Source organism: Odocoileus virginianus, unplaced genomic scaffold (genome assembly GCF_023699985.2).
Source record: "Odocoileus virginianus isolate 20LAN1187 ecotype Illinois unplaced genomic scaffold, Ovbor_1.2 Unplaced_Contig_9, whole genome shotgun sequence".
Taxonomy (NCBI): domain Eukaryota; kingdom Metazoa; phylum Chordata; class Mammalia; order Artiodactyla; family Cervidae; genus Odocoileus; species Odocoileus virginianus.
In genome coordinates this window covers 1,752,108-1,775,960 of record NW_027224326.1, presented here as the reverse complement: position 1 = coordinate 1,775,960, position 23,853 = coordinate 1,752,108, and the positions used below count along the sequence as shown (strand labels likewise).

General features: G+C 39.3%; 1 protein-coding gene across 1 annotated transcript in view; it reads right to left on the bottom strand.

Annotated features, from left to right (window-relative positions):
- ARHGEF4 (Rho guanine nucleotide exchange factor 4) overlaps positions 1 to 23,853 on the bottom strand; it is a 335,116-nt gene that overhangs the window by 128,793 nt on the left and 182,470 nt on the right. Inside the window, 1 exon segment of the mRNA XM_070463910.1 lies at positions 10,896 to 11,192. Coding sequence (XP_070320011.1) covers positions 10,896 to 11,192 — 297 coding nt within the window.

Below are 23,853 nucleotides of genomic sequence, written 5' to 3'. Positions count from 1 at the left end.
TAAATCACAGCAGGATCCTCTATGACCCACATCCCAGAAATATTAGAAACAAAAGCAAAAATAAACAAATGGGACCTAATGAAACTTAAAAGCTTTTGCACAACAAAGGAAACTATAAGCGAGGTGAAAAGACAGCCCTAAGATTGGGAGAAAATAATAGCAAATGAAGCAACACACAAAGGATTAATCTCAAAAATATACAAGCAACTCCTCCAGCTCAACTCCAGAAAAATGAATGACCCAATCAAAAAATGGGCCAAAGAACTAAACAGACATTTCTCCAAGGAAGACATACAGATGGCTAAAAGACACATGAAAAGATGCTCAACATCACTCATTATCAGAGAAATGCAAATCAAAACCACAATGAGGTACCATTACACACCAGTCAGGATGGCTGCTATCCAAAAGTCTACAAGCAATAAATGCTGGAGAGGGTGTGGAGAAAAGGGAACCCTCTTACACTGTTGGTGGGAATGCAAATTAGTACAGCCACTATGGAAAACAGTGTGGAGATTTCTTAAAAAACTGGAAATAGAACCGCCATATGACCCAGCAATCCCACTTCTGGGCATACACACCGAGGAAACCAGATCTGAAAGAGACACGTGCACCCCAATGTTCATCACAGCACTGTTTATAATAGCCAGGACATGGAAGCAACCTAGATGCCCATCAGCAGACGAATGGATGAGGAAGCTGTGGTACATATACACCATGGAATATTACTCAGCCATTAAAAAGAATTCATTTGAATCAGTTCTAGTGAGATGGATGAAACTGGAGCCCATTATACAGAGCAAAGTAAGCCAGAAAGATAAAGACCATTACAGTATACTAACACATATATATGGACTTTAGAAAGATGGTAACGATAACCCTATATGCAAAACAGAAAAAGAGACTCAGATGTATAGAACAGACTTGTGGACTCTGGGAGAAAGCGAGGGTGGGATGTTTCAAGAGAACAACATCGAAACATGTATATTATCTAGGGTGAAACAGATCACCAGCCCAGGTTGGGTGCATGAGACAAGTGCTCGGGCCTGGTGCACTGGGAAGACCCAGAGGGATCGGGTGGAGAGGGAGGTGGGAGGGGGGACCGGGATGGGGAATACATGTAAATCCATGGCTAATTCATTTCAATGTATGACAAAAACTACTGTAATGATGTAAAGTAATTAGCCTCCAACTAATAAAAATAAATGGAAAAAAAAAAAAAGGGCAGAGGACCTGAATAACCATTTTCCCAAAGATGACATATAGATGGCCAAAAGGAATGTGAAATATGCTCAACATGGCTAATAGCTAGTGAAATATAACTCAAAACCACAGTGACCTCCTACACTGTTGGTGGGAGCATAAATTGGTACAGCCACTATGGACACAGTATGGCGATGCCTTAAAAAAAAAGAAAAATCAGTTCAGTTCAGTCACTCAGTCATGTCCGACTCTTTGTGACCCCATGGACTGCAGCACGCCAGGCTTCCCTGTCCATCACCAACTCCCGGAGTTTACTCAAACTCATGCCCATTGAGTCGGTGATGCCAACAAACCATCTCATCCGCTGTTGTCCCCTTCTCCTCCTACCTTCAGTCTTTCCCGAAATTAGGGTCTTTTCTAATGAGTCAGTTCTTCACATCAGGTGGCCAAAGTATTGGCATTTCAGCTTCAACATCAGTCCTTCCAATGAATATTCAGGAGTGATTTCCTTTAGGATGGACTGGTTGGATCTCCTTGCAGTCCAAGGGATTCTCAAGAGTCTTCTCCAACACCACAGTTCAAAAGCATCAATTATTTGGCGGCCAGCTTTCTTTATAGTTCAACTCTCACATCCATCCATGACTACTAGAAAAACCATAGCCTTGACTAGATGGACCTTTGTTGGTAAAGTAATATCTCTTCTTTTTAATATGTTATCTAGGTTGGCCATAACTTTTCTTCCAAAGAGTAAGCATCTTTTAATTTCATGGTTACAGTCACCAGCCACAATGATTTTGGAGCCCAAAATGACAAAGTCTGCCACTGTTTCCACTGATTTCTCTGTCTATTTGCCATGAAATGATGGGACCGGATGCCATGATCTTAGTTTTCTGAATGTTGAGCTTTAAGCTAACTTTTTCACTCTCGTCTTTCACTTTCATCAAGAGGCTCTTTTGTTCTTCACTTTCTGCCATAAGGGGAGATCTGCATATCTGAGGTTATTGATATTTCTCCCAGAAATCTTGATTCCAGCGTGTGCTTCATCCAGCCCAGCATTTCTCACAACGTACTCTGCATATAAGTTAAATAAGCACAGTGACAATATACAGCCTTGACGTACTCCTTTTCCTATTTGGAACCAGTCTGCTGTTCCATGTCCAGTTCTAACTGTTGCTTCCTGACCTGCATACAGATTTCTCAAGAGGCAGGTCAGGTGGTCTGGTATTCCCATCTCTTTCAGAATTTTCCACAGTTTATTGTGATCCACACAGTCAAAGGCTTTGGTATAGTCAATAAAGCAGAAATAGATATTTTCCTGGAACACTCTTTCTTTTTCTGATGATCTAACATGTTGGCAATTTGATCTCTGGTTTCTCTGCCTTTTCTTAATCTGGCTTGAACATCTGGAAGTTCATGGTTTACATATTATTGAAGCCTGGCTTGGAGAATTTTGAGCATTACTTTACTAGCGTGTGAGATGAGTGCAATTGTGCAGTAGTTTGAGCATTCTTTGGGATTGGAATGAAAACTGACCTTTTCCAGTCCTGTGGCCACTGCTGAGTTTTCCAAATTTGCTGGCATATTGAGTGCAGCACTTTCATAGCATCATCTTTTAGGATTTGAAATAGCTCAACTGGAATTCCATCACCTCCACTAGCTTTGTTCATAGTGATGCTTCCTAAGGCCCACTTGACTTCACATTCCAGGATGTCTGGCTCTAGGTGAGTGATCACACCATCATGGTTATCTGAGTCATGAAGATCTTTTTTGTATATAGTTCTTCTGTGTATTCTTGCCACCTCTTCTTAATAGCCTCTGCTTCTCTTAGGTCCATACCATTTCTTTACTTTATTGAGCTCAGCTTTGCATGAAATGTTCCCTTGGTATCTCAAATTTTCTTGAAGAGATCTCTAGTCTTTCTGATTCTATTGTTTTCCTCTATTTCTTTGCACTGATCACTGAGGAAGTCTTTCTTATTTCTCTTTGCTACTCTTTGGAACTCTCCTTTCAAATGGGTATATTTGCTTCTCTTCTTTTCACAGCTATTTGTAAGGCCTCCGAGACAGCCATTTTGCTTTTTTGCATCTCTTTTTCTTGGGGATGGTCTTGCTCCCTGTCTCCTCTACAAACCTCCATCCATAGTTCATCAGGCACTCTGTCTGTCAGATCTAGTCCCTTAAATCTATTTCTCACTTCCACTGTATGGTCATACCTGAATGGTCTAGTGGTTTACCCTACTTTCTTCAATATAAGTCTGAATTTGGCAATAAGGAGTTCATGATCTGAGCCACAGTCAGCTCCCAGTCTTGTTTTTGCTGACTGTACAGAGCTTCTCCATCTTTGGCTGCAAATATAATCAATCTGATTTTGGTGTTGACCATCTGGTGATGTCCATGTGTAGAGTCTTCTCTTGTCTTGTTGGAAAAGAATGTTTGCTATGACCAGTGCCTTCTCTTGGCAAAACTCTATTAGCCTATTCCAAGGCCAAATTTGCCTGTTACTCCAGGTGTTCCTTGACTTCCTACTTTTGCATTCCAGTCCCCTATCATGAAAAGGACATCCTTTTTGGGCATTAATTCTAAAAGGTCTTGTAGGTCTTCATAGAACCGTTCAACTTCAGGTTCTTCAGTGTTACTCATTGGGGCATAGACTTGGATTGCTGTGATAGTGAATGGTTTGCCTTGGAAATAAACAGAGATCATTCTGTCATTTTTGAGATTGCATCCAATTAATGCATCTCAGACTCTCTTATTGCCTATGATGGCTAGTCCATTTCTTCTAAGGGATTCTTGCCCACAGTAGTAGATATAATGGTCATCTGAGTTAAATTCACCCATTACCAGTCCATTTTAGTTCACTGATTCCTAAAATGTTGATGTTCACTCTTGCCATCTCCTGTTTGACCATTTCCAATTTGCCTTGATTCATGGACCTAACATTCCAGGTTCCTATGCAATATTGTTCTTTACAGCATCAGACCTTGCTTCTATCACCAGTCACATCCACAACTGGATGTTGTTTTTGCTTTGGTTCCATCTCCTCATTTTTTCTGGAGTTATTTCTCCACTGATCTCCAGTAGCATACTGGGCACCTACTGACCTGGGGAGTTCATCTTTCAGTGTCCTATCTTTTTGCCTTGTCATACTGTTCATGGGGTTCTCGAGGCAAGAATACTGAAGTGGTTTTCCATTCCCTTCTTCAATGGACCACATTTTGCCATATTTTGTCAGTATATGACCCAACAATCCCACTCCTGGGCATATATCTGGAGAAAACCATAATTTAAAATGATACATGCACCCCAATGTTCACTGAAGCACTATTTACAATAGCCAGGACATGGAAGCAACCTAAATGTCCATTGACAGAGAAATGGATAAAGAAGATGGTACATATATACAGTGGAATATTACTCAGATGTAAAATAACTAAAAAATGCCATTTGCTTCAGCATGGATGGACCTAAAGCTTGTCATACTGGGTGAAGTAAGTCAGACAAAGACAAGTATATGATATTGCTTATATGTAGAATCTAAAGAAATGGTACAAATGAACCTATTTACAAAACAGAAGTTGAGTCACAGATGTAGAAAACAAACTTGTGGTTATCAGGGGGAAGAAGAGAGAGGGATGAATGGGGAGACTGGGACTGACATACACACACTGCTATATATAGAATGGGCTTCCCAGGTGCATAGTGGAAAACACACCCACTTGCCAATGCAGGAGAAGCAAGAGAAATGGATTCAATCCCTAGGTCAGGAAAATCCCCTGCAATATGAAATGGAAATCCGCTCCAGTTATCTTGCCTGGAAAATTCTATGGACAGAGGAGCCTGGTTGGCTACAGTCCATGGGGTCACAAAGATTCAGACATGACTGAGCATAAGCAAACACATATATAGAATAGAGAGCTAATAAGAACCTACTGAATAGCACAGGGAACTCTATTGAATACTCTGCAATGAGCTGCTTGGGAACAGAATCTAAAAAAGAGTGGATATATGTGTATGTATAACTGACTCACTTGGCTGCATAGCATAAACACAACATTGTAAATCAACTATACTCCAATAAATATTAATAAAAAAACCACAATGAGATATCACCTCACACTGTCAGAATGGCTATTATCAAAAAGACAACAAATAACAAATGTTGGTGAGGATGTGGAGAAAAGGCCACCGTAATACAGGTTTGGCAACAATGTAAATTGGTACAGCCATTATGGAAAACCACACAGAAGTGAGAGAGTCAGTTCCTAGGCAGGTTGATAAGAAGTCCAGGGGTCCCCAAGGAGAGAGGGGTCTGGAATTCTCAAGGAGGAGGAAAGGACAAATGTTTTTTTTCCTCTACATTCCTTAGGATTATATAACAATAATGTATCCTGCTTGAGGACAGTCTCTGGAAAAAACCTTCTGGTCAATACTGTTGTCTTAAAATGTAAATTATGGGAGTGGGTTTAAGTAAGGTCTTTACAAGCCCCAGACATACTTTTGATTCACTGTAATAACTAACTAAATGTATATAACTCCATTGCTAACACTAGTGAGGGGCACTCTTTCTGCCCCCTTCTGATGTCTATGTCAGAAGCTTTCTCTATCCTTTTATACTTTAATAAAACTCTATTGCACAAAAGCTCTGAGCAATCAAGCCTCGTCTCTGGCCCCAGATTGAATTCTTCTCTTCCGGAGGCCAAGAATCCTGGCGTCTTTTCATGGGTCAGCAACAACCTTTCAGAAGTTCCTTAAAAAATTAAAAATAAAACTGCCCTGTGATCCAGCAACTCCACTACTGGGTGTATATCTAAAGAAAACAAAAAATAATAAAAAAAAAATACATGTACCCCAATGTTCATGTCAGTACCGTTTAAAATTGGCAAGGTATGGGAGCAAACAGTGTTCATCAACAGATGAATAAAGAAGATGTGGTAAATACATATATTAGAATAATAGCCATAAAAAGAATGAAATTTTGCCATTTGCAACAATGGATGGGCTTAGAGGGTATTATGCTTAGTGAAATAAGTCTCAAAGAGAAAGATAGATACTGTATATTTTCACTTAGATATGGAATCTAAAACAAAAAACTCAAAGATACAGAAAACACATCAGTGGTTAGCAGTGGAGAGAGGATGAATGGAGGTGGAAGATAAGAAAAAAGGGGTTAAGAGGTACTAAAATACTAGGTATAAAATAATAAGCAACAGAGATATACAGTACAGAGAAATATAATCATTACTTTATAATAACTAAATATGGAGTGTAATCTATAAAACCATTGAATCACCGTGTTGTATACCTGAAGCTAACATAATATTGGACTTAAATCAACTGTACTTCAAAAAAAATGTATGTAGAGAAAACACAAGAGAATTGTATTTTAATAGTGGGTAGCTCAGCTGGTAAAGAATCCACTTGCAATGCAGGAGACCCTGGTTTGATTTCTGGGTTGAAAAGATTCTCTGGAGAAAGGATAGGCTACCCACTCTAGTATTCATGGGCTACCCTCGTGGTTAGATGGTAAAGAATCCACCTGCAATGAGGAAGACCTGGGTTCCATCCCTGGGCTGGGAAGATCTCCTGGAGAAGATCTTGGAGGAGGGCATGGCAACCCACTCCAGTATTCTTGCCTGGAGAATCCCTATGGACAGAGGAGCCTGGTGGGCTACAGTCCATGGGGTCGCAAAGAGTTGGACATGACTGAGTGGGGAGAATAAATGAACCTCAGTGGAACTAAGGTTACTAAAGATCATTGGAAGTGGTAAAATGTTGATAACAGTAGACTGTGATAGGTTATGTATGTATATAATGCTTTTAATGTAGTAGTGTTGGTCGCTCAGTCATGTCCGACTCTTTGCGACCCCATGGACTGGAGCCTGGAAGGCTGCTCTGTTCATGGAATTCTCCAGGCAAGGATACTGGAGGGGTGGTCATTTTCCTCTAGTAACCACTATGAAAGCCATACAGAATAATATATTCAAAAATACTACAAATAAATTATTATGGAATCCTAAAAACTTCATGTACCTGACAGAAAAGAATATTGGGAAACAGAAGAAACAGAAAACAAGTAATAAATTGGCAGACTTAAGCCCTAATATAATAATCATTTCATATGCTAACTGTCAATATACCGATTAAAAAACAAACATGAGCAGAATGGATAAAATAAAAAGATCCAACAATGCTGCTTACAAGAGATTCAAATCAATGACAGGTTGGAAGTAAAAAGATGAAAAAAGACACGTGTAAACATTAACCAAAAAAGAAGTGGTCATATTAATACTAATGTAGAATTCAGAGCAAAGAAAACCAATTTTATACAATCTATTTAAGAATACAGGAAAAAAGAATTACTTTCCAACTCATTTTGTGAGGTTCATATTATCCTGATACCCAAACTATGGAAAAATAGTACAAAAGTGAAAACTCCAGCTCAATATCTCTTATGAGCTTAGGTAGAGACAATCTGGACAAAATAGCAACAAATTAATAAAGGACTTTATAAAAATTATACATTCTATATATGCTGCATGACCAAGTGGTATTTATTCCAAGTAGAGACAGCTGATTCAACATACCAAAAAATTAATATAACCTACCACATCAAGAGTTTAAAGATAAAAACATAAAATGATCACATCGGTAGACACAGAAAAAGCTTTGGAAAAAAAGCTAACACATTCATGATTAAAAAAGAAAAGTCTCACCAAAGTAGGAATAGAGAGGAAATTTCTCAACAAGATTCTATAAAAGTTCTACAGCTAACATCATACTTAAGAGTGAAAAAATGGAAATTTATCCTATTACAACAGGGAATAAGGCAAGGATATCCACTTTTCCCACTCTTATTCAACACAATATTGGAATTCCTAGCCATTGCAATAAGTCGATGGAAAAAAAATCATACAAATTAGGAAATGAAAAACAAAATTGGCCCCACCCATAGAAGATATTACTCTTTACATAGAAAATCCCAAGGAGTCTTTAAAAATATTTTTCTGGAACCAATCAATGAATTCTTCAAGGTCACAGGCTATAGTACAAACACATGGAAGTCAGTAAAGTTTTAATATAGTAAGAATCAACTTGTGAAAAATAAAATTAAGAACACAGTGCTGCTTACAACTCCCTAAGAAAATTAAATGCAAAGATATAAATTCTAAAAAATGTATAGGATCTGTATCTTAATCTTGTATATAGAAATTTCTAAATAATACACAAAGATACTCAGAGTTAATAAACAAAGTCAGCAAATCTGCATGTACAAGGTCAATACACAAATATCCATTGTATTGTATTTCTAGACACTAGCAATGAACAAATCCCAAAGTGAAATTAAGAAAGCAATTCTATTTGCAATATCATAAGAAGAATAAAATACATAGGAAATATTTTAACCAAGGATGTGCAAGACTTGTACAGTGAAAATTATAAAACATTGTGAAAAGCAGATAAATAATATCTAAAAAATAAAACAACGTGTGTTCATAGATTTAAAAATTTGATATATATAAGAAGGTAATACTCTCCAGAGTAATCTACAGATTCAATTTAAACTTACCAAAATCTCAATGGCCTTCATTTTTTTTTTCCCCCAAGAAACGAAACAGCTGACCCTAAGATTCATTTGGAATTGCAAGGGGCAGCAAGCAGGCAAAACAATCTTAAAAAATAACAAAGAGGATTCACGAACCCCAACTTCAAAACTTAATAGAAAGTTATGGTAAATAGTGTGATACTGGCAGAAGAACAGATACAAGGACCAATTGAATAGAATTGAGAGTCTGGGAATAAACCTATATGTCTAAGGTCATTTGATTTTCTACAAGAGTGTCAAGATCATTTAATGAGGAAAAGAATAGTCTGTTCAACAAATGGTGCTAAGACAAGATATCCACATGGAAAAGCTTGAAGTTGGAACCCTACCTCACATAAACCACAAAAATTAATTCAAAATGAATACAAAACCTAAATGTAAGAGCAAAAGGTATAAAAGCTCTTAAAAGAAAGTATAAAAATAAGCTTTCATGAACTTGGATTTGGCAATGGATTCTTAGACATTACACTAAATTCACAAGTAACAAAAGACAAACTAGATAAACTGGATTACATCAGAATTAAATACTTTCACACAACAGTAGACACTATCAAGAAAATGAAAGGTAATCTACAGATGGGAGAAAATATTGGTAAATCACTTATTTCATGGGGTCTAGTATCTGCATATGTAAAGAGCTCTGACAATTGAACAACAAAGAAAAATAACCCAGTTTAAAAATGGTCAAAGGACTTGAATAGACTTTTCTCCAAAAAAAAAAAAAAAGACATACAAGTGGCCAATAAATATATGAAAATATACTCAACATTAGTCACTAGGAAAATGCAAATCAAACCACAATTAGGTACCATTCAGACCCATTAGGATGGTATAATTTAAACAAAATAACACAATACTCAGCAACAAGTGTTGGGAAGACTGTGCAGAACTCGCAACCCTCCACACTGTTGGTAGAAACATAAAATGGTGTGGAAAAGTCTGGCAGTTCCTCAGAAAGTTAATCATAGAATTACCATGTGTCCCCACAATTCCACTCCTATGCATATATCCAAAAGAACAGAAAACATGTATACAAACAAAAGCTTATACACAGATGTTACCGACAGCACTATTTAAAACAGTCAAAAAGTGGAGACAATCTAATGCCAATCAATGGATGAATGAATAACAAAAACAAACATATCCACCTGATGGAACCAAGTGCTGCTGTATGCTACAACAGAGAAGAACTTCAAAAAGATTATGCTAAGTGAAAGAAGTCAGGCATAAAAGATGACACATTATAATTCCACTTGCATGAAATATCTATAGGTAATAGGTAAATCCATAGGAATGAAAATCAGATTAATGCTTGCCAGGGTCTGGGGAGGGGAAATTGGCTGTGACTGTTTAATAGTTAGGAAGTTTCTTCCTGAGATGACAAGAATGTCTTGGAACTAGATAAAGGTAAAAGTCTTGTGAATCTACTGAATGCCACTGAATTGTACATTTTAATATGGTTCATTTTATGTTATGTAAATTTCACCTCGATTTTTTAAAAAGTGGATATCAGGGATGATGTGAGACTCAGGGATGTGTACTTCACAAATACTTGATAATAAAAAAAAATTGATATTTTATAAAGCAAAAGAATAAGAAACAGAGTTAGGGACTGTGTAAAAGGTATGCTTTATAAACTCTTAAGTCATTTTCAAGTAGCTGACAATTTCATGTAAAAATTATGGTGTCACTCTACAGAAAAAATCTAATTCTCTTTATATAATTTTGTTTAACTGAGATTGTTATATCAGAATGTCATGCACCTTTACAAGTATTAGAACTAATGCTGTCCAGTGTCTAACACAATGTTTGACACAGAATGGGTCCTCACTGAATGGTCATTACTATGGGAGGGGTTTAAGGGGAGGCCTCCGCGTCTTCAGTTCTGCTCCATCACCTGCACAGGGGTGGACACTGCAAAGCAAAGCAGGAAGGGGGAGCCTCTGTGGCTCTCAGACACATCACTACACAGTGTTTCTCCTGCAGACTGTATAGGGCAGAGGTGCAAAGGGGGCAGGAAAGGCAAGCTGCTGCATTGGAAGAGGAGGTACCAGGTCATGTCCGATGACTATGGCATGTGAGCGGCTTACTTGGACTCCATCTTTGGGTGCATGAGTTTTCCTTTCAAACTGGGCCTGCTTCTTCAATTTCCTCCTCTGTGTCTTCTCCAGCCACAGGTCATCTAAACTGATGTGTGAGTGCTGAGGGATACCACTGGGTTGTGAAGGAGTCTCCTGGGGGACGTCTTCTGCAGAAACGAAGGGAAGAATCCATGTCCCCACCTCAGCAGTAGAGAATGGCCCCGGAGCTGGCTCAGGGTGAAAAGCTTTCAGACCCCGGAAGCAACTGGGATTCTTGCCTGGTTGTTCTTCCCACAGCATGTGGTTCTAGAGAACAGAGAGGAGAACATATCAAGTGAGCACAGTGTTCTTTCTGTGTTCAGTTTCTTTCTATGTTTTGGTTAATCCCCAAAATACAGATTCCAGTGAAGTACTTTGTTCACAGTAATTTTGGAAAATGTGAAGACTAGAAACAAAAGAAACCTTATTTCTTTTGAAATTTTCTATTTTCAAGACTATTTCAAAGCATCAAGTTCTCCTTGATCAAAGAATTAGGTCTTGAAAGTAGTTCATTAGAAATATTTTTTAAGGGTCAGTGGTTGGGGCAGAAAGTTCTTGCCTAAACAATACTCCCTGAGAACAGAATTTGAACAGAGATGCCCAGGCATCTGTTACTCCTTACTTAGCACAGACATTGACTAGACGTGGGCACACTGCACCTTCCTTAGGCACCTATGCTTCCATCACTTTGTCTGGGTTGCCGTCATCCACTCAGGAACCCTAACTGAATTTCAAAGTAACATTTGTCCACACTAACAGAATACTTTGGCTTCATGTTGCACAACCATCTCTCTGTGCTTTCAAATCAAAGAAGCAGAAACCTTTCTTCCCATGTGTTCTTTGGGCATCCCCAGTCCTACTCTAGTGGACACCTCCTTCACATCCCCACTTTGGAGTGTCATCCCCAAGTACTTTGTCTATACTATTTGGTGGAAACAAAGGTGAAATTTCTCTTAACTATTTCAACAGGCTTTGTATATTCACATGTACACACAGACACAGACACACACATGGAGAAAGAAGAGGAAGCGGAGGCATAATTACTACAGAATGGCTTTGGTGTACAGCCTGGGAATTGGGACTTTTCAAAGCTTGGCAAGTGATTCTAATATGCATCTAAGGTAAAGAATCACAGTGTATTTTTGGTACCCAAATATTGTTCTCAGTTTAAAAAGTGCTTTACTTAGATCCCTTTTGTCAACTTCACTCTAGTTAGAAGCCACAAACATATTATCCATATTCTATAAATAAGGTAATAGAAACTCAGAAAACTTAAGTGATAACGCAAGTTCACACAACTCTGTGTGTCATTAGATAGTTGATCCTTGGACAACATGAGTTTGAACTGCATGGATCCACTTGTGGATTATTTTCAATAGTAAATGCTATAGCAGTATAGGATCCATGGATGGCTGAATCCCTAGATGTGGAACTGTGGGTTTGGAGGGCTGACTGTTAAGGTATATTTGGATGTTCCACTATGCAGAGAGTAGGCGCTATTAACCCTGGCATTGTTAAGTGTCAGCTGTATTCTTCTGATTCTAAATCCCATATCCTTTTCACAGTTCTACATGGTAAGAATTCCTGTTGTTTTGCAGGTGGAAATAACATCTCCTTAACTAAGCAAGGACTGCACCTTAGGCTCTTTTATAATTCTCAAAGTTCTTGCAAAGGGAATGGAAGTTAATGAGCACATCTTTATGCAAGACTCTCTGTTGTGCATTTTATGTACAGTACATAAAGAAGCTATCCTCCTAAGACTTTCAGTGAGTAAATGACACAAAGCTGCCCAGAAGGAAGCCAGACTACCCTCATGCTGAGGCATCCACAGGAATGCAGTTATTGCCGCTAGATATGAGCTCGCTTATTTTTGAACAAAAGAAACTTGGACTTTCCCAATGCGCCATCCCCTAGGCTTCTACCAGCTTGTACATGAGTTATTGGCTGGGACCTCTGATGCTGTCAATGAAAGATTGATCCTCAACTTTTGCTTTATCAGAATATTAGAACATTACCATTTTCATAGCTTGGCTATAGGCCTTTAGAGGGAGTCCTGGCTGGAGAATGGTGCTCTAAGTGCAAAATTTCACCTTTATTTTTTCCATTAGCTTAATGGAAAACAGCCCCCCTCCCTCCCCATTTCCCCACCTTGAGGGTGCTACTAGGGCCATATATCCATTCACTCACCAAGGAATTTTGATTTTCTCAGTAAAAAAAGTCTTTGTTTTGAGGCTATTAATTAGAGCAGTATCTGTAAAACCACCAGCATCACCCAGCATGGTGGGCAGCTTCTAAGACGGCCCCAAAGACTTCACCACCTTGATGAAGGCCCTTGTATGAGCCCTTCCCCTTGAATATAGGCTGGAATTAGTGACTTACTTCTAATGAATGACTTTGGCAGAAGTAATGGAATGTCATTTCCAAGATTAGGTGATAAAAAGGTTGTAGCTTCCATTTGAGGGTGCCTCTCATGGACCCCTTGCTGTGGAAGAAGTCAGATGACATACTGTGAATAGGGCCATGGAGAAGCTCGTGTGGCAAGAAACTGTCTCCAAGTCAACAGCCAGCACAGATCTGAGGCCTGTTAACAGCTACCTTAGTGAGTATGGAAGCAAGACATCTTGCAGTCTGGCCTTGAGCTGAACACAGCCCCTTGCAAGAGACCATGAACCCAAGCTTAATCAGCTGGTTTTACAGCAGGGTAGAAACTTGCTAGACCTGAAGACTTTTAAGCCCCGTATTATCCAGTAATTCCACTACTGGGCATATATCCGGAGAAAACAATTCAAAAAGACACATGTATTCCAATGTTCATTGCAGCACTATTTACAATAGCCAGGACATGGAAGCAACGTAGATGTTCATCTACTGATGAATGGATAAAAAAGTTGTGAGATACACACAGACACACACACACACACACACACACATATATACAATGGAATATTATGCAGCCATTAAAAGGAACAAATCTGAGTCAGTTCTAGTGGATGAACCTAAAGCCTGTTATACAGAGTGAAGTAAGTCAGAAAAAGAAAAACAAATATTATATATTAATGCATATATATGGAATCTAGAAAAATGGTACTGATGAACTTATTTCCAGGGAAGGAATAGAGACACAGATGTAGATAATGGATTTGTGGACACAGTCGGGGAAGGAGAGGGACAAATTAAGAGAATAGCGTTGACATATATACACTACCATATGCAAAATAGATAGGTAGTGGGAAGCTGCTGTATAGCACAAGGAGACCAGCCTAGTACTCCATGATGACCTAGAAGGGTAAGATGGATGGGGTGTGAGGAAGGGAGATATATGTATATTTATTTCTGATTCACATTGCTATACGGCAGAAACCAATATGACATTGTAAAGCAATTACCCTCCAATTAAAAATACATTAAAATATAGCTAAAGAGATAAAATACTTGTTCACTGAAAACGGTAAGACTGTGATGAACAAAATCAGAGAAGATTAATGTCACATGTTAAGATGCTTTATGATCATGGATTAGAGGAACTAGTATTGTTAAAATGGCCATACTACTTATAGCAATCTACAGTTTCAATGCAATACCTATTAAAATTCCAAAAACATTTTCCACAGAAATAGCACAAACAATCCTAAACTTTGTATGGAATCACAAAAGATCCCAAAGAGACAAAGCAATTCTTTGAGAATGAAGGACAAAGCTGGAGGCATTGTGCTTCCTAATTTCAAACTATATAATGAAGTACTCTAAACAAAACAGTAGTGATATAAAAACAGACATATAGATCAGTGTAACAGAAAAAAAGCCCAGAAATAAACTCACTCATATATAATCAATTAATTTATGACAGAGGAGCCAAGAATCTATGATGGTGTCAAGAATATATGATGAAGAGGACAGTTTTCAATAAAGGGTGCTGGGAACTAGACATCCACATGCAAAAGAATATTTTTTACTATACACAAAAATCAACCTTAAATGGATTAAAGGCTTGAATGTACAACCTGAAACCATAAAATTCCTAGAAGAAAACATAGGCAGTAAACTCCTTACATTGGGTGTAGTGAAGAATTTTTCTGGATTTGACACCAAAAACAAAGGAACAAAAGCAAAAATTTACAAATGGGATTATATCAAACAGTAAAGTTTCTACACAACAAAGGAAACCATCAACAATACGAAAAGGTAACAATACTCAATGTGAGATGGTATTTGCAAATAATATATCCAATAAAGGGTTAATATCTAAAGTATATTAATATATAGAGCTTACACAGCTGAAAAACAAAAACAAAACCCATCATAATTTGATTAAAAAGTGGATGGGGGTAGGATGTGAATACACATTTTTCCAAAGAAGACATAGGAATGGCCAATAGGTCATGAAAAGACACTCAACACACCTAATAATCAGGGAAATGCACATCCACAGCACAATGAGATATCACCTCACACCTGCTAGAATCATCAAAAAGACAAGAAATGCCAAGTGTTGGCGAGTATGAGGAAAAAAGAGAACGCATGTACAATGTTGGTAGAAATGTAAACTTGTACAGCCACTATAGAAAACAGTTTAGAAGTTCCTCAAAATGTTAGAAGTAGAACTACCATCTGATCCAGAAACTCCACCTTTGGATATTCAAAGAAAATGAAATCAGTAACTTGAAAAGATACATGCACAGCTGTGTTCAACTGCAGAGTTATTTGCAATAGCTAAGATACAAAAACAATCTATTGACAGATGAATGGATAAAGAAAATGTGGTATATATACAATGGAATATTATTCAGCCTTAAAAAGAATGAAATCTTGCCATTTGTGACAACATAGATGGACCTTGAGTACATTAGGCTGTTTTCAAAGTAAGTCAGACATAGAAAGATTTATGGTTTATTTTATGATCTCACTTATATGTGGAATCTAAAAATGAAAGCTCATAGATACAGAGAAAAGACTGGTGGTAGCCGGAGTAGGGGGTGGGAAGGTGCATGAAAGAAGTGAAGGGAGTTAGAAGGTACAAACTTCAAGTTATAAAATAGTTAAGTCTGGTGGATGTAATATGCTGTCCTTGTTGTTCAGTCAGTAAGTCGTGTCTGACTCTTTACCACACAATGGACTGTAGCACACAAGGCTCCTCTTTACTTCACTATCTTCCAGAGTTTGCTCCAATTCATGTCCATTGAGTTGGTGATGCTATCTAAGCATCTCATCCTCTGCCGCACCCTTCTCCTTTTGTCGTCAATCTTTCCCAGCAACAGGGTCTTTTCCAATGAGTTGACTCTGCATCAGGTGGTCTAAGTATTGGAGCTTCAGGTTCAGCAACAGACCTTCCAATGAATATTCAGGGTTGATTTTCTTTAGGATTGACTGGATTGATATCCTTGCAGTCTGAGGGACTCTCAGTTGTCTTCTCCAGTACCACAATTTGAGAACATCCCTTCTTTGGCACTCAGCCTTCTTTATTGCCCAACTCTCACATCTGCACATGACTACTGAAAAAAACTATAGCTTTGACTATATGGACTTTGTTGGCAAAGTGATGTCTCTGCTTTTTAATATGCTGTCTAGGTTTGTCATAGCTTTCCTTCCAAGGAGCAAGCATCTTTTAATTTCATGGCTGCAGTCACTATCTGCAGTGATTTTGAACCCAAGAAAAGAAAATCTGTCACTGTTTCCACTTCCCCCCTTCTATTTGTCATGAAGTGATGGGACCAGATGCCATGATCTTAGTATTTTTAGTAATGATTTTCAAGCTAGATTTTTCACTTTCCTCTGTCATCCTCATCAAGATGCTCCTTAGTTTCTCTTCACTTTTTGCTCTTAGAGTGGTATTGTTTGATGTTGTTTATATTTCTCCTGGCAATCTTGATTCCACCTTGTGATTCATCCACCCCAGCATTTTGCATGATGTACTCTGCATAGAAGTTAAATTAGCAGGGTGACAATATACTTATTATAGTCCTTTCCCAGTTTTGAACCAGTTAGTTGTACTATGTCGGGTTCTAACTATTGCTGCTTGACCCACACACAGGTTTCTCAGAGGTAGGTAAGGTGGACTGGTATTCCCATTTCTTTAAGAACTTTCCAGTTTTTTGTGATCCACACAGTCAAAGGCCTTAGTGTAGTCAATGAAGCAGAAGTAGATGTTTTCCTGGAGCTCTCTTCCTTTCTCCAGAATCAACGAATGTTGGCAATTTGATCTCTGGTTCCTCTGCCTCTTTCGAACAGAGCTTATAAATCTTGAAGTTCTCAAACATGTACTGATGAAGCCTAGCTTGAAGGATTTTGAGCATAGCATGTGAAATGAGTACAGTTGTATGGTAGTTTGAACATTCTTTGACATTGCCCTTCCTTGGCATTGCAATGAAAACTGACATCGTCCAATCTCGTGGCCATCGCTGAATTTCCAAATTTGCTGACATATTGAGGGCAGCACTTTAACAGCATCATCTTTTAGGGTTTTAAATAGGTCAGCTGGAATTCTGTCACCTCTACTAGCTTTGTCTGAAGTAATGCTTCCAATGGCGCACTTGACTTCCTAAGGCCACTTGACTTCACACTCTAGGATGTCCAGCTCTAGGAGTGACTACACCATTGTGATTATCTGAGTCTTTAAGACTTTTCTTGTATAGTTCTTCTGTGTATTCTTGCCACTTCTTCTTAATCTCTTTTGCTTCTGTTAGGTCCTTACCATTTCTGTCCTTTATCATGCCCATCCTTGCATGAAATGTTCCCTTGATATCTCCAATTTTCTTGAAGAGATCTCTAGTCTTTCCCATTCTATTGTTTTCCTCTATTTCTTTGCATTGTTCATTTAAGAAGGCCTTCTTATCTCTCCTTGCTATTCTCTGGAACTCTGCATTCAGTTGGGTATATCTTTCCCTTTCTCCCTTGCCTTTCACTTCTCTTCTTTCCTCAGCTATTTGTAAAGCCTCCTCAGACAACCACTTTGCCTTCTTGCATTTCTTTTTCTTTGGGATGGTTTTGGTCACTGCCTCCTGTACAATGTTACAAACCTCTGTCCATAGTTCTTCAGGCACTCTGTCTACCAGATCTAATCCCTTGAATCTATTCATCACCTCCACTGTATAATCATAAGGATTTGATTTAGGTCATACCTGAATGGCCTAGTGGTTTTCCCTACTTTCTTCAATTTAAGTCTGAATTTTACAATAAGGAGCTCATGATCTGAGCTACAGTCAGTTCCAGGTCTTGTTTTTACTGACTGTATAGAGCTGCTCCATCTTTGGCTGCAAAGAATATCATCAATCTGATTTTGGTATTGTCCATCTGGTGATGACCATGTATAGAGTCATTTCTTAGGTTTTTGGAAAAGGGTGTTTGCTATGACCAGCGTATTCTTGGCAAAACTCTGTTAGCCTTTGCCCTGCTTCATTTTGTACTCTAAGGCCAAACTTGCCTGTTACTCTAGATATCTCTTGATTTCCTACTTTTGCATTCCAATTCCCTATGATGAAAAGGACATCTTTTTTTGGTGTTAGTTCTAGAAGATGTTGCACTTCATAGAACCAGTCAACTTCAGCTTCTTCAGCATCAGTGGTTGGGGCATAAACTTGGATTACTGTGATGTTGAATGGTTTTGCCTTGGAAATGAACTGAGATCATTCTGTCATTTTTGAGACTGCACCTAAGTGCTGCACTTTGAATTTTTCTGTTGATTATGAGGCCTATTCAATTTATTCTAAATGATTCTTGCTCACAGTAATAGATATAATGATCCTCTGATTTAAATTCACCCATTCCTGTCCATTTTAGTTTACTGATTCCTAAGATGTTGATGTTCAATCTTGCTATCTCCTGCCTGACCAGGTTCAATTTACCTTGTTTCATGGACCTAACATTTCAGGTTCTTATGCAATATTGTCCTCAACAGCACTGGACTTTCACCATGAGACATAGCCACAGCTGAGCATCATTTTCCTTTTGGCCTAGCCACTTACTGGAGCTTTTGGTAATTTCCCTCTGCTCTTCCCCAGTAGCATGCCAGATATCTTCCAATGTGAGGGACTCATCTTCCTGTGTCATTTTTTTTCCTTTGCATTTTCATACTGTTCAAAGTGTTCTCCAGAAAGGAATATTTGAGCGGGTAGCCATTTCCTTCTCCAGTGGACCATGTTTTGTCAGAACTCTTCACTATGACCCATCCATCTTGGGTGGCCCTGCATGGCATGGCTCATAGCTTCATTGAGTTATGCAAGCCCCTTCACCATGACAAGGCTGTGATCCATGGGAGGGGGGCACGTACTATACACCATGGCAATTGCAGTTAACACTGTATTGCATATTTGAAAGTTGCTAAGAGAGATGGGGAATACATGTAAATCCATAGCTAATTCATTTCAATGTATAACAAAAACTACTGTGATGATGTAAAGTAATTAGCCTCCAACTAATAAAAATAAATGGAAAAATAAATAAATAAAAGTTATAATGACAAGAAAAAGAATTCTGGCTGGGACTTCCCTGGTGGTCCAGTAGTTAAGAATCTGCCTTGCAATGCAGGAGACACGGATCGATTTCTTGTTGGGGAACTAAGATCCCACATGCTGCAGAGCAACTAAATTTGTGTGCTGCAACTACTGACCCACACACCACAACAGAGTCTGTATGCCTCAATGAAAAAGATCCTGCATGATGCAACGAAGATACTATATGCTGCAACTAAGTCCAGATGCAGCCAAATAAATAAATAATATTAAACAATAAAATATGTAATGGCTTAGAATTTCCCAAATGTGAGGAAAGATTTTGATATCCTAATTCATGAAACTTACAGGTTACCAAACAAAACCTACTTAAACAGAACCTCTCCAATACACATTATAATAAAACTGTCAAAAATCAAACACAAAGAAAGAATCTTAAAATAACCAAGAGAAAATAAGCTTGTAACTTACAAGGGAATCTCATAGGGCTACTAGTGGATTTCTCAACAGAATCTTTGAATGCCAGAAAAGAGTGGGATGATATATTCAAAGTGTTGAGAGTAAAAATCTGCCAACCAAGAATACTCTATCCAATAAAGTTATCCTTCAGAATAAAGGAGAGATAAAGATTTCCAGAAAAATAAAAGCTGAGGGAATTGATCACTACTACACCTACCTTTGAGCCCCCCCCTTGGGGGGGATGCAAGAATACTGGAGTGGGTTGCCATTCCCTTCTCCAGGAGATCTTCCCAATCCAGGGATTGAACCCGGTCTCCCACATTGTAGGCAGACGCTTTACCGTCTGAGCCACCAGGGACGTCAATGAAACGTCAGGAACTCGATGTGCAGTCCAGAAGTGCGCCGGCTGCGACGGACCGCGCAGAAGCCTGGCCGAGAGGAGCTACCCCTTGTCAGAGGTCAAGGGCGGCAGCCGAGAGGAGCTACCCCACGCCCGAGGCAGCAGAGAGGAGCAACGCCCATCCAAGGAACAGCGGCTGCGGGGGTGCAGGAGGGCCGAGAGGAGCTACTCCACGTTCAAGGTCAGGAGGGGCAGCCGTGAGGAGATACCCCTCATCCAAGGTAAGGAGCAGCAGCTGCGCTTTGCTGGAGCAGCTGTAAAGAGATACCCCATGTCCAAGGTAAGAGAAACCCAAGTAAGATGGTAGGTGTTGCAAGAGGGCATCAGAGGGCAGACACACTAAAACCATAATCACAGAAAACTAGCTAGCTTGATCACACGGACCACAGTCTTGTCTAATTCAATGAAACTAAGCCATGCCGTGTGGGGCCACCCAAGACGGTCGGGTCATGGTGGAGAGGTCTGAGAGAATGTGGTCCACTGGAGAAGGGAATGGGAAACCACTTCAGTATTCTTGCCTTGAGAACCACATGAATAGTATGAAAAGGCAAAATGATAGGATACTGAAAGAGGAACTCCCCAGGTTGGTAGGTGCCCAATATGCTACTGGAGATCAGTGGAGAAATAACTCCAGAAAGAATGAAGGGATGGAGCCAAAGCAAAAACAATACCCAGTTGTGAATGTGACTGGTGATAGAAGCAAGGTCCAATGCTATAAAGAGCAATATTGCATAGGAACCTGGAATGTTAGGTGCATGAATCAAGGCAAATTGGAAGTGGTCAAACAGGAGATGGCAAGAGTGAACATCAACATTCTAGGAATCAGCGAACTAAAATGGACTGGAATGGGTGAATTTAACTCAGATGATCATTATATCTACTACTGTGGGCAGGAATCCCTTAGAAAAATGGAGTAGCCATCATGGTCAACAAAACACTCCAAAATGCAGTACTTGGATGCAATCTAAATAATGACAGAATGATCTCTGCTCGTTTCCAAGGCAAACCATTCAATATCACAGTAATCCAAGCCTATGCCCCAACCAGTAATGCTGAAGAAGCTGAACGGTTCTATGAAGACCTACAAGACCTTTTAGAACTAACACCCAGAAAGGAGGTCCTTTTCATTATAGGGGACTGGAATGCGAAAGTAAGAAGTCAAGAAACACCTGGAGTAACAGGCAAATTTGGCCTTGGAGTATGGAATGGAGCAGGGCAAAGGCTAATAGAGTTTTGCCAAGAGAACGCAATGGTCATAGCAAATACCCTCGTCCAACAACACAAGAGAAGACTCTACATGTGGGCATCACCAGATGGTCAACACTGAAATCAGATTGATTATATTCTTTGCAGCCAAAGATGGAGAAGCTCTATACAGTCAGCAAAAACAAGACCAGGAGCTGACTGTGGCTTGGATCATGAACTCCTTATTGCCAAATTCAGACTTAAATTGAAGAAAGTAGGGGAAATCACTAGACCATTCAGGTATGACCTAAATCAAATCCCTTATGATTATACAGTGGAAGTGAGAAATAGATTTAAGGGACTAGATCTGATAGAGTGCCTGATGAACTATGGACAGAGGTTCATGACACTGTACAGGAGACAGGGATCAAGACCATCCCCATGGAAAAGAAATGCAAAAAAGCAAAATGGCTGTCTGAGGAGGACTTACAAATAGCTGCGAAAAGAAGAGAAGTGAAAAACAAAGGAGAAAAAGAAAGATACTCCCATTTGAATTCAGAGTTCCAAAGAATAGCAAGGAGAGATAAGAAAGCCTTCCTCAGAGATCAATGCAAAGAAATAGAGGAAAAGAACAGAATGGGAAAGACTAGAGATCTCTTCAAGAAAATTAGAGAAACCAAGGGAACATTTCATGCAAAAATGGGTTCGATAAAGGATAGAAATGCTATGGACCTAACAGAAGCAGAAGATATTAAGAAGAGGTGGCAAGAATACACAGAAGAACTGTACTAAGATCTTCACGACCCAGAAAATCACGATGGTGTAATCATTCACCTAGAGCCAGACATCCTGGAATGTGAAGTCAAGTGGGCCTTAGAAAGCATCACTATGAACAAAGCTAGTAGAGGTGATGGAATTCCAGTTCAGCTATTTCAAATCCTGAAAGATGATGCTGTGAAAGTGCTGCACTCAATATGCCAGCAAATTTGGAAAACTCAGTGGTGGCCACAGGACTGGAAAAGGTCCATTTTCATTCCAATCCCAAAGAATACTCAAACTACCACACAATTGCACTCATCTCACACGCTAGTAAAGTAATGCTCAAAATTCTCCAGGCCAGGCTTCAGCAATACGTGAACCGTGAACTCCCAATGTTCAAGCTGGTTTTATTTTTATTTTATTTTTTTTTTTCATTTATTTTTATCAGTTGGAGGCTAACTACTTTACAATATTGTAGTGGTTTTTGCCATACATTGACATGAATCAGCCATGGATTTACATGTGTTCCCCATTCTGAACCCCCCTCCCACCTCCCTCCCCACCCCATCCCTCTGGGTCATCCTAGTGCACGAGACAAGTGCTCGGGGCAAGTTGGTTTTAGAAAAGGTAGAGGAACCAGAGAGCAAACTGCCAACATTTGCCAGGTCATCAAAAAAGCAAGAGAGTTCCAGAAAACATCTATTTCTGCTTTATTGACTATGCCAAAGCCTTTGACTGTGTGGATCACAATAAATTGTGGAAAATTCTGAAAGAGATGGGAATACCAGACCATCTGACCTGCCTCTTGAGAAACCTGTATGCAGGTCAGGAAGCAACAGTTAGAACTGGACAGTGAAACAACAGACTGGTTCCAAATAGGAAAAGGAGTACGTCAAAGCTGTATATTGTCACCCTGCTTATTTAACTTATATGCAGAGTACATCATGAGAAATGCTGGGCTGGAAGAAACACAAGCTGGAATCAAGGTTGCCGGGAGAAATATCAATAACCTCAGATATGCAGATGACACCACCCTTATGGCAGAAAGTGAAGAGGAACTAAAAAGCCTCTTGATGAAAATGAAAGAGGAGAGTGAAAAAGTTGGCTTAAAGCTTAACATTCAGAAAACTAAGATCATGGCATCTGGTCCCATCACTTCATGGCAAATAGATGAGGAAACAGTGGAAACAGTGTCAGACTTTATTTTTTGGGCTCCAAAATCACTGCAGATGGTGATTGCAGCCATGAAATTAAAAGACGCTTACTCCTTGGAAGGAAAGTTATGACCAACCTAGATAGCATACTAAAAAGCAGAGACATTACTTTCCCAAAAAAGATCCGTCTAGTCAAGGCTATGGTTTTTCCAGTGGTCATGTATGGATGTGAGAGTTGGACTGTGAAGAAAGCTGAGCACCGAAGAATTGATGCTTTTGAACTGTGGTGTTGGAGAAAACTCTTGAGAGTCCCTTGGACTGCAAGGAGATCCAACCAGTCTTTCCTAAAGGAGATCAGTCCTGGGTGTTCACTGGAAGGACTGATGCTGAAGCTGAAACTCCAATACTTTGGCCACCTGATGCGAAGAGTTGACTCATTGGAAAACACCCTGATGCTGGGAGGGATCCGGGGCAGGTGGAGAAGGGGACGACAGAGGATGAGATGGCTGGATGACATCACTGACTCG